The 14,852-nt window shown below is 47.1% G+C and overlaps 2 protein-coding genes across 4 annotated transcripts in view; one reads left to right on the forward strand and one right to left on the reverse strand.

Moving 5' to 3' along the window:
- The window catches only part of hspbp1 (HSPA (heat shock 70kDa) binding protein, cytoplasmic cochaperone 1), a 34,598-nt gene extending 22,753 nt beyond the window's left edge, over positions 1 to 11,845 (reverse strand). Inside the window, exons 1-4 of one of the 2 annotated variants that reach the window (XM_061974384.1) lie at positions 11,642 to 11,845; positions 11,420 to 11,539; positions 4,700 to 4,901; positions 4,408 to 4,632 (exon numbers count right to left, since the gene is read on the reverse strand). In XM_061974384.1, coding sequence (XP_061830368.1) covers positions 4,408 to 4,632; positions 4,700 to 4,901; positions 11,420 to 11,539 — 547 coding nt within the window. In that variant the 5' untranslated portion in view covers positions 11,642 to 11,845. Of the gene's footprint in view, positions 1 to 4,407; positions 4,633 to 4,699; positions 4,902 to 11,419; positions 11,551 to 11,641 lie in introns of both variants that reach the window. The other variant, XM_061974383.1, reaches the window with a different exon arrangement.
- Positions 11,846 to 12,166: 321 nt separating this feature from the next.
- Positions 12,167 to 14,852, forward strand: part of tufm (Tu translation elongation factor, mitochondrial) — a 44,088-nt gene continuing 41,402 nt past the window's right edge. For both annotated transcript variants that reach the window (XM_061973467.2, XM_072915757.1), the window contains exon 1: positions 12,167 to 12,272. In XM_061973467.2, the coding sequence (XP_061829451.1) occupies positions 12,236 to 12,272 (37 nt within the window). In that variant the 5' untranslated portion in view covers positions 12,167 to 12,235. The remainder of the gene's footprint in view (positions 12,273 to 14,852) is intronic.

Raw genomic sequence — 14,852 nt, forward strand, 5'->3', positions numbered from 1 at the left:
AGTTAACTATTATTATAGTTTGTTATTAACCATTATTATAGTTTGTTATTAACCATTATTATAATTTTATTGCTATTAACGTTTTATAGTTTTTATGTTAACATGTTATTATTCATAACCTGCCCCCGAACAACTTAAAAATCTCCCCAGATTTCTCCCAGTTGTTTGTGCGGCAAATGTTTTTGTCCAGCTATTATAGTTTTTATGTTATTAACTATTATAGTTTTTATGTCTATAGGTTTTGTGTTGTTAACATGTTATTCATAAACAGCGTTTCAACCCAGTAGAAATCTCCCCAAACTTTTCCCATTTGTTTGTGCGGGAAATGCTTTTATCCAACTACTATAGTTTTATTAAAGTTGGGAATCTTTGGGCAACTCACGATTTGATTACGATTCAGGAACCGCGATTCGATTAAAAACCGATTATTGATGCATCTTTAATTCATATATATTGATGCAGTTTTACATTTATTTTCGTATCATTAAATAAGCGTATATCAATTGTAACTTGAAAAAAACCCGTGCATTTGTAATAAGAAAAAAACATTAATTCCCACATTTATTAAATTAATGGAAATGTGTGCAAAACTGGAAGTGCGCTAAAATAAAAAGGAGCTGGTTGGATCTGTCGGTGAGGTGGTTCACTGCAGTCAGACACATTTTAGAACTGTCTGCATTATTTTATGTACACTAAATAAATGGATTATCGACGTTTACTAAATCAATTCTATAATTGTCCATGTCCGAATTGCAATGCATCTAAAAATAGATTATTTCCCCCACCTCTCGTTTTTATGTTATCGTCACGGACCCACTAGCTGCGGAAGCAGACTCAATAACTCCACGGTGACGTTTTGTCACCGTGTTACCAAGTTAATAACATAAAAACTATTAGTTATATAATAGTTTCTATGTTATTAACTATTATAGTTTGTCCCCGAAATTGCCCCATTATTTTGAGATACATTCGTGCTTAAATTTTTTTGTACACCCATTGTAGTTTTTATGTTTTTAACATTTTATAGTTATGTTATTTAATGTGCACTTATTATTCAGAACCAGCATCTACCTTATCAAAATCTCCCCAAACGTGTCCCATTCGTTTGTGCTGCAAAATGTTTTTGTCTAATTATTATTGTTTTTACAGGATGCTATCAACCATTATAATTATTAAGGTATTAACGCGTTACTATTCATAACCAGCCCCATAACATCCATCCATCCATTTTCTACCGCTTGTCCCTTTTTGGGTGGCGGTGGGTGCTGGAGCGTCTCTCAGCTGCATTCGGCCAGAAGGCGGGATACACCCTGGACGAGTCGCCACCTCATCGCAGGGCCAACACAGATAGACAGACAACATTCACACACTAGGGACCATTTAGTGTTGCCAATCAACCTATCCCCAAGTGCATGTCTTTGGAGGTGGGAGGAGCCTATCCCCAGGTGCATGTCTTTGGAGGTGGGAGGAAGCCGGAGTACCCGGAGGGAACCCACTAGAGATGCGCGGATAGGCAATTATTTCATCCGCAACCGCATCAGAAAGTCGTCAACCATCCGCAATCCACCCGATCTAACATTTGATCAGAACCGCATCCGCCCGCCATCCGCCCGCACCCGCCCGTTGTTATATATCTAATATAGACGATGCAAGGCATTAGTGAGGTTATAAAGCTTTTGCCTGTTAAAGAAAGGAGACTGATCCAATGCAGCACAGACATTCGCGTGCCACGCTGTCACGACCCAGACGCACACCAGTGCGCAATCATATGGGAGCCGCGCTGAGCGCACCTCCAAGCGCGTCTCGCTGCCGGCGACGGCCGGGTATGGGCCCGACGCTCCAGCGCCATCCATTTTCAGGGCTAGTTGATTCGGCAGGTGGGTTGTTACACACTCCTTAGCGGGTTCCGACGTCCATGGCCACCGTCCTAGCTGCTGTCTATATCAACCAGGGTGAGCCCCACCCCTTTCGTGAGCGCACTGCGCGCGGAGTGACCCCTGTTACGCGCCCCCGGCAACAGGGGTGGCGGGCAGGTAAGCTGCGCGGGCGGAGCGTGCGGAGTGACCCCTGTTACGAGCCCCCGGCCACGGGGGTGGCGGGCAGGTAAGCTGCTTACCTGCTGCGCGTGACGCCGGCCGCGGCGAAGGCGGACGGGGCGGGGTGTCGGTGCAGTGGGCGCGGTGGTGACCCTGGACGTGCATCGGGCCCTTCTCGCGGATCGCCTCAGCTACGGCTCCCGGTGGGGCCCTCTCGGGGGAAGGGGCCTCGGTCCCGGACCCCGGCGAGGCGTCGGGGGCCTTCTCCGCTCCGTAAAAGTGTCCATCTCTTTTTTTCTTCTTCTTCTGTTGTGGCATATGCAGCAGGTGCCTGCTCGTTTTTCATATGTGGGTAACAACATTTAACTATGTATATATATTTCCGAATTGGTTTAACTGCCACCCGCCTGAATCTATTTAAAATCTAATTTTTTTAATTTCAAACGCCCGACCCGAACCGACCCGACCCGCGGATAAAATCTAATTTTTTTAAATTTCATCCGCCCGATCCGCGGATAATCCGCGGACTCCGCGGTTGTGCCCGCAAACCGCGCATCTCTAGAACCCACGCAGTCACAGGGAGAACATGCAAACTCCACACAGAAAGATCCCGAGCCCGGCATTGAACTCAGGACTACTGTTGCGTTTTGGACCTGTTGTTCCTCCCAGGGAATTCAAGTCACAAGTCGCTCCCAAGCTCTTTACGACACTTAAAGCTGAGTTGAAAAACCACCAGAGACAGAATAGGTATTTTGTAATATATTGGCAAAGCTTTGCAGATATATTTTTGAGACCAGTCCAGCATAGAACATTCTATCGCGCCGCCAAAATGGTCTGTCTCCCCCGATCAAAACCCCTCTCCTCTTCCTCCCCCCCTGGCAGTCGTGTCTCTCTTAGCCAAAACAAATGCTTATTATCGCTCTCTCTAACATTCCTCACTTCAAGGTTAAGCACACAGTTTTGCAGACAACCAAAAGACCACAATTGGAAGAACACAAGCTGTTTTCAAATATGACTATGAAATAAACGTAGTAACACTTAAATTCGGATATATGTAAATATCTGCCTCCGACACTACTCAGGACCTTCGTATTGTGAGGCACATGCACTAACCCCTGTGCCACCTGGCATAAAAACTATACCGTATTTTCCGCACTATTAGCCACACCTAAAAACCACAAATTTACTCAAAAGCTGACAGTGCGGCTTATAACCCGGTGCGCTTTATATATGGATTAATATTAAGATTCATTTTCATAAAGTTTCGGTCTCGCAACTACGGTAAACAGCCGCCATCTTTTTTCCCCGTAGAAGAGGAAGTGCTTCTTCTTCTACGCAAGCAACCGCCAAGGTAAGCACCCGCCCCCATAGAACAGGAAGCGCTTCTTCTTCTACTGTAAGCAACCACCCGCCCGCGTAGAAGAAGAAAAAGGGCGCAGATATTACGTTTCATTTCCTTTGTGTGTTTACATCTGTAAAGACCACAAAATGGCTCCTACTAAGCGACAGGTTTCCGGTTCATGAAAAGACGCAATCTCTCCATCCGCACACGGACTACTATTTCACAGCGACTGCCTAAAGACTTTCAAGAAAAGCTGGCTACTTTCCGTGCATATTGTAAAAACAAGATAGCTGAAAAAAAGATCCGGCCAGAGAACATTATCAACATGGACGAGGTTCCACTGACTTTTGATATTCCTGTGAACCGCACTGTGGATACAACGGGAGCACGTACGGTGAATATTCGCACCACAGGGAATGAGAAGTCATCCTTCACTGTGGTTCTAGCTTGCCATGCTAATGGCCAGAAACTTCCACCCATGGTGATATTCAAAAGGAAGACCTTGCCAAAAGAGACCTTTCCAGCCGGCGTCATCATAAAAGCTAACTCGAAGGGATGGATGAAGAAAAGATGAGCGAGTGGTTAAGGTAAGTTTACGCGAAGAGGCCGGGTGGCTTTTTTCACGCAGCTCCGTCCATGTTGATATACGACTCCATGCGCGCCCACATCACGCTGGTTTTTAATATATTATTAAAGTTTGACTGACCTATCTGACTGTTTTTTTGACATTCCTTTAGCGCAGTTAGATACGGCTTATAACACGGGGCGGCTTATAGGTGGACAAAGTTTTGAAATATGCCGTTCATTGAAGGCGCGGCTTATAACCCAGGGCGCCTTATGGTGCGGAAAATACGGTAATTAAGAACATAAAAACTATAATACTTGGACACATTTTCGTAGCAAATGTTTGGGACAAGTTTGGGGAGATTTCACAAGCTGATAGTATGATAAGGGCCCAAGTCCACACAGGTGTAGAAAATGCATCACAGTGGAACAGGTTTTGACGGCCCTGGTCTACGACATACTCACATGAGACCGCATGAAGGCCTTTCACTCGGACTTTGGGGTGGGGGTCCGAGTCTGTCAGCTGGAGAAGTTTGGGCAAAGCGCTGATCTTCAGCAGGTGGGCCTGCACTTGCGGCATGTTCTGAGCACAGGAAGCAACGAGCTGAGCGGCGCGCCACCGCAGCCCACTTTGGGCGTGACCCAAATACTTGGAGACACACAGGTCCAGCCCTCCCAGAACCATCAGATCTGCGTGGGCACACATCATCAGGATTAGGTCTGCTGCATACAAGAATGATCTCACAGCAACACTGACCTCTGGCGTTGTCGAGGTTCTCACACAGTTCTGACAGCACCTCAAAGGCGGATTCCCGCTCATCTTCTTCGTCCTCATTCCTGTCCTCCTCTCCTTTCACTTCCTCCTGGTTCAGGACAGCCAAGCACTGCTTCATCTGCTCCACTTCGTCCATCTGGCCTTTGCAGACGTCTGCAAGAGCCTCCCTGAGCCAAGAACTCCTCTGAACCACAAAGAGACAATGACACCCTGAATATAAGACGGTTTTTTTTCCCCCTAAAATGACTCTGCAAAGATGGGTGGTCACGTTATGATGGGGGGTTAGCGGTTTAACAGGCATTACCGTAAATTTCGGACTATAAGTGGCAGTTTTTTTCATAGTTTGGCCGGGCTCCAGTGCGACTTGTATGTTTTTTTCCTTCTTATTATGCATTTTCGGCAGGTGCGACTTATACTCCGAAAATACGGTAAGTATAATTTTTTCTCATTTCTACATGCTCTTTGCTGTCATTTTAACTAGGGATCGACCGATTTGGCATTTTGATACAGAACAGATATACATCAGCAAATTCAATATACTGGTATTTCCTACGCCCCCGATGCGTGGACATCGGGGGCGGTACCACTGGATTGGCAGACCGGGGTGGTGGTTCCTCTCTTTAAGAAGGGGAACCGGAGGGTGTGTTCTAACTATCGTGGGATCACACTCCTCAGCCTTCCCGGTAAGGTCTATTCAGGTGTACTGGAGAGGAGGCTACGCCGGATAGTCGAACCTCGGATTCAGGAGGAACAGTGTGGTTTTCGTCCTGGTCATGGAACTGTGAACCAGCTCTATACTCTCGGCAGGGTCCTTGAGGGTGCATGGGAGTTTGCCCAACCAGTCTACATGTGTTTTGTGGACTTGGAGAAGGCATTCGACCGTGTCCCTCGGGAAGTCCTGTGGGGAGTGCTCAGGGAGTATGGGGTATCGGACTGTCTGATTGTGGCAGTCCGCTCCCTGTATGCTCAGTGCCAGAGCTTGGTCCGCATTGCCGGTAGTAAGTCGGACACGTTTCCAGTGAGGGTTGGACTCCGCCAAGGCTGCCCTTTGTCACCCATTCTGTTCATAACTTTTATGGACAGAATTTCTAGGCGCAGTCAAGGCGTTGAGGGGATCTGGTTTGGTGGCTGCAGGATTAGGTCTCTGCTTTTTGCAGATGATGTGGTCCTGATGGCTTCATCTGGCCAGGATCTTCAGCTCTCGCTGGATCGGTTCGCAGCCGAGTGTGAAGCGACTGGGATGAGAATCAGCACCTCCAAGTCCGAGTCCATGGTTCTCGCCCGGAAAAGGGTGGAGTGCCATCTCCGGGTTGGGGAGGAGATCTTGCCCCACATGGAGGAGTTCAAGTACCTCGGAGTCTTGTTCACGAGTGAGGGAAGAGTGGATCGTGAGATCGACAGGCGGATCGGTGCGGCGTCTTCAGTAATGCGGACGCTGTATCGATCCGTTGTGGTGAAGAAGGAGCTGAGCCGGAAGGCAAAGCTCTCAATTTACCGGTCGATCTACGTTCCCATCCTCACCTATGGTCATGAGCTTTGGGTTATGACCGAAAGGACAAGATCACGGGTACAAGCGGCTGAAATGAGTTTCCTCCGCCGGGTAGCGGGGCTCTCCCTTAGAGATAGGGTGAGAAGCTCTGCCATCCGGGAGGAGCTCAAAGTAAAGCCGCTGCTCCTCCACATCAAGAGGAGCCAGATGAGGTGGTTCGGGCATCTGGTCAGGATGCCACCCGAACGCCTCCCTAGGGAGGTGTTTAGGGCACGTCCGACCGGTAGGAGGCCGCGGGGAAGACCCAGGACACGTTGGGAAGACTATGTCTCCCGGCTGGCCTGGGAACACCTCGGGGTCCCACAGGAAGAGCTGGACGAAGTGGCTGGGGAGAGGGAAGTCTGGGCTTCCCTGCTTAGGCTGCTGCCCCCGCGACCCGACCTCGGATAAGCGGAAGAAGATGGATGGATGGATGGATGATGGTATTTCCTACGCTTATAAAACGGTGCAGCTAATTTATGGATTTTTCTTTGCTGGTGGCCATTATGCAAATAGTTAAAAAAAACAAAACGTGCAAAGACACTGAAATGCTGTGTTATTGTTTGTGCTATGGCGCCATCTTTTGGATAATGTCGCTCACTGCAGATGCAGCTTGGTGAATCCCTACAAGTTTTTCCTGCCGTTTAAATCTTTAAACCGGAAGTAGAAGTACCATTCCGTCTTCCAGCCGTCCATAGCGGTCGAAATGATTCTTCATTCGCCACTCCGAGCAAGGTTTGTAAGTTTTACAATACAACTAAAACAATTCTTACTTACGAAACCGTCCCAGGTGTGATGTCTGTAGGAGTGTTTTTATCCATATTTGTATGTGCTATCGTAATGTAATCAAGCTAGCGTCATTAGCATTAGATAATATACTAACAGGTTTACAAATGTCTGTGTTAGTATTATTAACTTACAATGGCGTTCGTTGTGTATTGTTTCAGTTTCACAAAGTCCTCAGTAAGTTCACCAAAACGTCACCGTGGAGTTATTGAGTCTGTTTAGCTGATTGGAGAACTGGATTCCGCAGCTAGTGGGTCCGTGATGATGACGACATCTGTTTTGTTTGATCTTCCGTTTTACTGCCGTGTTACAGACACCGTTTGGAAACAATTAAGGTAAGTAAATAAATACTTACAAAATATTTCTGTGTAAATAACTCATTTCACAACGTATATATTTGCGGCTTATAGTCTGGAGTGGCTAAAATATATATTATTTAATTTAGTGGGTGTGGCTGTATATTTCAGAAAATACATTATTCACCTATGTAGAACCCAGGCCGTCCGCATTAGAGGTGCGCGTGTGGTAGAGATGCGCGGTTTGCGGACACAACCGCGGAGTCCGCGGATTATCCGCGGGTCGGGCGGTTGAAATTAAAAAAAATTAGATTTTATCCGTGGGTCGGGTCGGGCGGTTGAAATAAAAAAAAATTAGATTTTAAATAGATTCAGGCGGGTGGCAGTTAAACCAATTGGGAAATATATATACATAGTTAAATGTTGTTACCCACATACGAAAAACGAGCAGGCAACTGCAGCATATGCCACAACAGAAGAAGAAAAAAAAAAGAGATGGCAACGCCGGCAGCAAACGTGGTACGCGACAAACTAAAAAAGGGAATACTAAAGACCAGGGGAAAAAAAGGCCAGAAAAGTTCAGCGTGGACTCGTTTTTATGAGGTTGTAAATCAGGATGATAGTAATGCTGGCTACGTGATTTGCAAGAGCTGCGACGCTGTTTATGTCTACGACAGTCACAAAACCGGGACATCTAACATGGTGCATCACATTTGTGCAAAACCCCGAACCTCCACAAACACCCTGAGCATGAGCAGTTTTGTCCGCCGTGATCCCAGAAGAGTGCCACAGGATGTTAAAACAAGATAGAACGCAGCTGCCTGCAGCAGTCTGAGTGACGCGCGCGAGCGCGCTTGGAGGTGCGCTCAGCGCGGCTCCCAGATGATTGCGCACTGGTGTGCGTCTGGGCCGTGACAGCGTGGCACGCATTGAATGTCTCTGCTCCATTGGATCAGTCTCCTTTCTTTAACAGGCAAAAGCTTTATAACCTCACTAATGCCTTGCATCATCTATATTAGATATATAACAACGGGCGGGTGGCGGATGGCGGGCGGGTGCGGTTTTGATTAAATGTTGGTTCGGGTGGATGGTTGACGACTTTTGTGATGCGGTTGCGGATGAAATAATTGCCTATCCGCGCATCTCTAGCGTGCGGACAATCCGTCTTGATTACTGTAACGTATTATTTTCGGGACTCCCTATGTCTAGCATTAAAAGATTACAGTTGGTACAAAATGCGGCTGCTTCTCTTTTGACAAGAACAAGAAAGTTTGATCATATTACGTCTATACTTTATATACATATATATCGATATATATACCTATACTGGCTCACCTGCACTGGCTTCCTATGCACTTAATATGTGACTTTAAGGTTTTACTACTTACGTATAAAATACTAAACGGTCTAGCTGTCGGATGTTGTTGTGGCTTGTGCAGCCCTTTGAGACACTCGTGATTTAGGGCTATATAAGTAAACATTGATTGATAGCTCCATCCTATCTCTATTAACTAGATCCACTATGGATTGGACTCTCACACTATTAACTACATCCACTATGGACTAGACTCTCACACAATTAACTAGATCCACTATGGACTGGACTCTATCACTATTAACTAGATCCACTATGGACTGGACTCTCACACTATTAACTAGATCAGTGGTTCTTAACCTGGGTTCGATGGAACCCTAAGGGTTCGGTGAGTCGGCCTCAGGGGTTCGGCGGAGGTCAAAACACACCTGACTCAACGTGTAAATACAAACTTCTCCCTATCGGCGTATGACGGATACGGCAACAGCTGACTGATTTGCAGGTGTGTAATTTGTTGTGAGTTTATGCACTGTGTTGGTTTTGTTCTTTGAACAAGGTGATGTTCATGCACACTTTAGTCCATCCATCCATCCATTTTCTACCGCTTATTCCCTTTGGGGTCGCGGGGGGCGCTGGAGCCTATCTCAGCTACAATCGAGCGGAAGGCGGGGTACACCCTGGACAAGTCGCCACCTCATCGCAGGGCCAACACAGATAGACAGACAACATTCACACTCACATTCACACACTAGGGCCAATTTAGTGTTGCCAATCAACTTAGCCTATCCCCAGGTGCATGTCTTTGGAGGTGGGAGGAAGCCGGAGTACCCGGAAGGAACCCACGCAGTCACGGGGAGAACATGCAAACTCCACACAGAAAGATCCCGAGCTGGACTCTCACACTCTTAACTAGATCCACTATGGACTGGACTCTCACACTATTAACTAGATCCACTACGGACTGGACTCTCACACTACTAACTAGATCCACTATGGACTGGACTCTCACACTACTAACTAGATCCACTATGGACTGGACTCTCACACTATTAACTAGATCCACTACGGACTGGACTCTCACACTACTAACTAGATCCACTATGGATTGGACTCTCACACCATTAACTAGATCCACTATGGACTGGACTCAAACACTACTAACTAGATCCACTATGGACTGGACTCTCACACTATTAACTAGATCCACTATGGACTGGACTCTCACACTACTAACTAGATCCACTACGGACTGGACTCTCACACTATTAACTAGATCCACTATGGACTGGACTCTCACACTATTAACTAGATCCACTATGGACTGGACTCTCACACTATTAACTAGATCCACTATGGACTGGACTCTCACACTACTAACTAGATCCACTGTGGACTGGACTCTCACACTATTAACTAGATCCAGCACGGACTGGACTCTCACACTATTAACTAGATCCACTATGGACTGGACTCTCACACCATTAACTAGATCCACTACGGACTGGACGCTCACACTATTAACTAGATCCACTATGGACTGGACTCTCACACTACTAACTAGATCCACTATGGACTGGACTCTCACACTATTAACTAGATCCACTATGGACTGGACTCTCACACTATTAACTAGATCCACTATGGACTGGACTCTCACACTATTAACTAGATCCACTATGGACTGGACTCTCACACTATTAACTAGATCCACTACGGACTGGACTCTCACACTACTAACTAGATCCACTACGGACTGGACTCTCACACTATTAACTAGATCCACTATGGACTGGACTCTCACACTATTAACTAGATCCACTATGGACTGGACTCTCACACTATTAACTAGATCCACTACGGACTGGACTCTCACACTACTAACTAGATCCACTACGGACTGGACTCTCACACTATTAACTAGATCCACTATGGACTGGACTCTCACACTATTAACTAGATCCACTATGGACTGGACTCTCACACTATTAACTAGATCCACTATGGACTGGACTCTCACACTATTAACTAGCTCCACTACGGACTGGACTCTCACACTACTAACTAGATCCACTATGGACTGGACTCTCACACTACTAACTAGATCCACTATGGACTGGACTCTCACACTACTAACTAGATCCACTATGGACTGGACTCTCACACTATTAACTAGATCCACTATGGACTGGACTCTCACACTACTAACTAGATCCACTATGGACTGGACTCTCACACTATTAACTAGATCCAGTACGGACTGGACTCTCACACTATTAACTAGATCCACTACGGACTGGACTCTCACACTACTAACTAGATCTACTATGGACTGGACTCTCACACTATTAACTAGATCCACTATGGACTGGACTCTCACACTATTAACTAGATCCACTATGGACTGGACTCTCACACTATTAACTAGATCCACTATGGACTGGACTCTCACACCATTAACTAGATCTACTATGGACCGGACTCTCACACTACTAACTAGATCCACTACGGACTGGACTCTCACACTACTAACTAGATCCACTATGGACTGGACTCTCACACTACTAACTAGATCCACTACGGACTGGACTCTCACACTATTAACCAAAGTTTCTCATTGTATCCCATTGGGTTGAGTTTTTTCCTTGCCCTGATGTGGGATCTGAGCCGAGGATGTCATTGTGGCTTGTGCAGCCCTTTGAGACACTCGTGATTTAGGCTATATAAGTGGGTACGGAACCGGGCGGGTTGGACCGTTAAAGAATCCACAATGAACATACCTCTTGTGACATGGCTTCAACGGCAGCAGGTTCCTCTGCAACAGAGCCGGCGTCAATTGCCAAGTGTAGAACTCCCTGAAGATTCTGAGGATATCTCCTGTTTTGCCTTCCTTCTGCCATCTTGATTTGGACTACAATCAACAACAGACGAATGAAAACCCAGCTAACATCTTGCCAGCTACAGTATTTACAACACTTTATATATCATGGACTCCAACTTACCTTTAAAATGTTATAAACACGATACTGGCCCGTGGAATGGTTCTAGTAGTCCGCAGGGCTGCCTTCTCTAATAATAAGTTCACGCACAAGAAGTTGCCAGAACCTTCTAGCTAACACTGCCATGTTTTACCGTAAGGGCAACACGAAAGTCGCAAAGGAATTTTGAGGTCAACCCTGACTGCACGCTGTCGTTCCGGTCGGAAGACGGTTCTGTAAATACATTTACATGAATAAATTATTGACAGTGATAAAACACAACAAAGTGCGTGATATAAGTATAGTATTCAATAAGCGAATTGCTAAACTCTCTATTAGCGTAGTTAAGGTAAATACATGACGCATAGGTTAGGGGCGTTCAAAGAGCGCTAGTAGAAATGAGAGCATTAACGTTTGGCAATACATATATACAATTAAGTATATAATAAATATATGATGTGTAGTAATTTTAGTGTTTAATTTGGATAAAATGTTGTAAATTGTCTATAGTAGAGAGGAAATTGGATTAGATATTGTATTGTTTCACTTTGTTACGTCTGCACTTGATATTACTCTCTTGGTGCCTCGTTCGTCTTTGGGTTATTTGACTGGTCCAAGATGGCGGCGCTGCTGGGACTGCGTGCTTGCGTCTCTGGTAAATTGTCAAATGTTTCAGTCTCCTCGCTCATATCATGCTGCCTTTTTGCTTTACATTGTTGTGTTCATTCATAGTCAGTCTGACTCGTTGCGAACATCTTTATTGTGGTTTGTAGAAACCCGTAAAACGGGGGCATGATGCACAGCAAGGTCACGTTACCGGCGAATGTTAGCTAACACCTCAAACTAGCAGTGATGGAAAAGTGCTCAAATGTGATTTATTGTTTATCATATCGTATTTTAATCTTTATTCGGGCGATTGGTACACAACACGCTGGTCCAAGAATTGATAGTGTTGGAGCAGATGTGTGCGTTTCAATGTAAACTTGATAGCCGGGCTCAGACACTCACAGTGTTTGATGATGTAAACGTGCTTCACTAATCAATCAATCAATCAATCAATGTTTATTTATATAGCCCTAAATCACAAGTGTCTCAAAGGGCTGCACAAGCCACAACGACATCCTCGGTACAGAGCCCACATAAGGGCAAGGAAAAACTCACCCCAGTGGGACGTCGATGTGAATGACTATGAGAAACCTTGGAGAGGACCGCATATGTGGGTAACCCCCCCAACATAATATTGTGAGAGTACAGTCCATAGTGGATCCAGCATAACAGTAAGAGTCCAGTCCATAGTGGGGCCAGCAGGAAACCATCCCGAGCGGAGACGGGTCAGCAGCGCAGAGATGTTCCCAACCGATATACAGGCGAGCGGTCCACCCCGGGTCCCGACCCCGGACAGCCAGCACCCCATCCACGGCCACCGGACCTGTGTGTCTCCCCTTCCACAAGGGGTAGGGGGGAGCAGAGGAGAAAAGAAAAGAAACGGCAGATCAACTGGTCTAAAAAAAAGAGGGGGCTATTCAAAAGCTAGAGTATACAAATGAGTTTTGAGATGGGACTTAAATGCTTCTACTGAGTAATACTAATAATAATAATAATAATAATAACTGGGATTTATATAGCGCTTTTCTAAGTACCCAAAGTCACTTTACATGTAGAACCCATCAATCATTCACACCTGGTGGTGGTAAGCTACTTTCATAGCCACAGCTGCCCTGGGGTAGACTGACGGAAGCGTGGCTGCAATTTGCGCCAACGGCCCCTCCGACCACCACCTATCATTCATCATTCATCATTCAGTTCACCGGTGTGAGTGGCACCGGGGGCAAAGGGCGAAGTGTCCCGCCCAAGGACACAACGGAAGCGATTTTTGGATGGTAAGAGGCGGGGAGTGAACCTGCAACCCTCAGGTTTCTGGCACGGTTGCTCTACCCACTACGCCATGCCGCTAATGTAAACACTTACTACCTATTATTGCAGGGGTGGGCAATACATTTTTACCGGGGGCCGCATGAGCGACCTGAGCACTGCTGGAGGGCCACACCGACAATATTTCAATGACATTTTTGCTCAAATTATTTTTGATATACCGTAAGATACATAATAATGATAATAATAATTTCATTTAACCTAACTTAACTTTATACAAAAGCAGATTGCTTTTGATGGTTTTATTTTTAACACTGTCTTACACAACACTTCCTAATGTATCCATCTTCTTCCGCTTATCCGAGGTCGGGTCGCGGGGGCAGCAGCCTAAGCAGGGAAGCCCAGACTTCCCTCTCCCCAGCCACTTCTTCCAGCTCCTCCCGGGGGATCAGGCGTTCCCAGGCCAGCCGGGAGAGATAGTCTTCCCAGCGTGTCCTGGGTCTTCCCCGTGGCCTCCTACCGGTCGGACGTGCCCTAAACACCTCCCTAGGGAGGCGTTCGGGTGGCATCCTGACCAGATGCCCGAACCACCTCATCTGGCTCCTCTCCATGTGGAGGAGCAGCGGCTTTACTTTGAGCTCCCCCCGAATGACAGAGCTTCTCACCCTATCTCTAAGGGAGAGCCCCGCCACTCGGCGGAGGAAACTCATTTCGGCCGCTTGTACCCGTGATCTTGTCCTTTCGGTCATAACCCAAAGCTCATGACCATAGGTGAAGATGGGAACGTAGATCGACCGGTAAATCGAGAGCTTTGCCTTCCGGCTCACAACGGATCGATACAGCGTCCGCATTACTGAAGACGCCGCACCGATCCGCCTGTCGATCTCACGATCCACTCTTCCCCCACTCGTGAACAAGACTCCGAGGTACTTGTACTCCTCCACTTGGGGCAAGATCTCCTCCCCAACCCGGAAATGGCACTCCACCCTTTTCCGGGTCACCGGGGCCCCCCTCTGGAGCCAGGCCCGGAGGTGGGGCACGATGGCGAGCCGCCTGGTGGCCGGGCCTGTCCCCATGGGGCCCGGCCGGACACAGCCCGAAGAGGCAACGTGGGTTCCCCCCTCCAATGGGCTCACCACCCATAGCAGGGGCCATAGAGGTCGGGTGCAGTGTGAGCTGGGCGGAAGCCGAGGGCAGGGCACTTGGCGGTCCGATCCTTGGCTACATAAGCTGGCTCTTGGGACGTGGAACGTCACTTCCCTGGGGGGGAAGGAGCCTGAGCTAGTGCGTGAGGTGGAGAAGTTCCGGCTAGACATAGTCGGACTCACTTCGACGCACAGCAAGGGCTCTGGAACCACTTCTC

This window comes from Nerophis lumbriciformis, linkage group LG22, assembly GCF_033978685.3.
Source record: "Nerophis lumbriciformis linkage group LG22, RoL_Nlum_v2.1, whole genome shotgun sequence".
Classification (NCBI taxonomy): Eukaryota; Metazoa; Chordata; class Actinopteri; order Syngnathiformes; family Syngnathidae; genus Nerophis; species Nerophis lumbriciformis.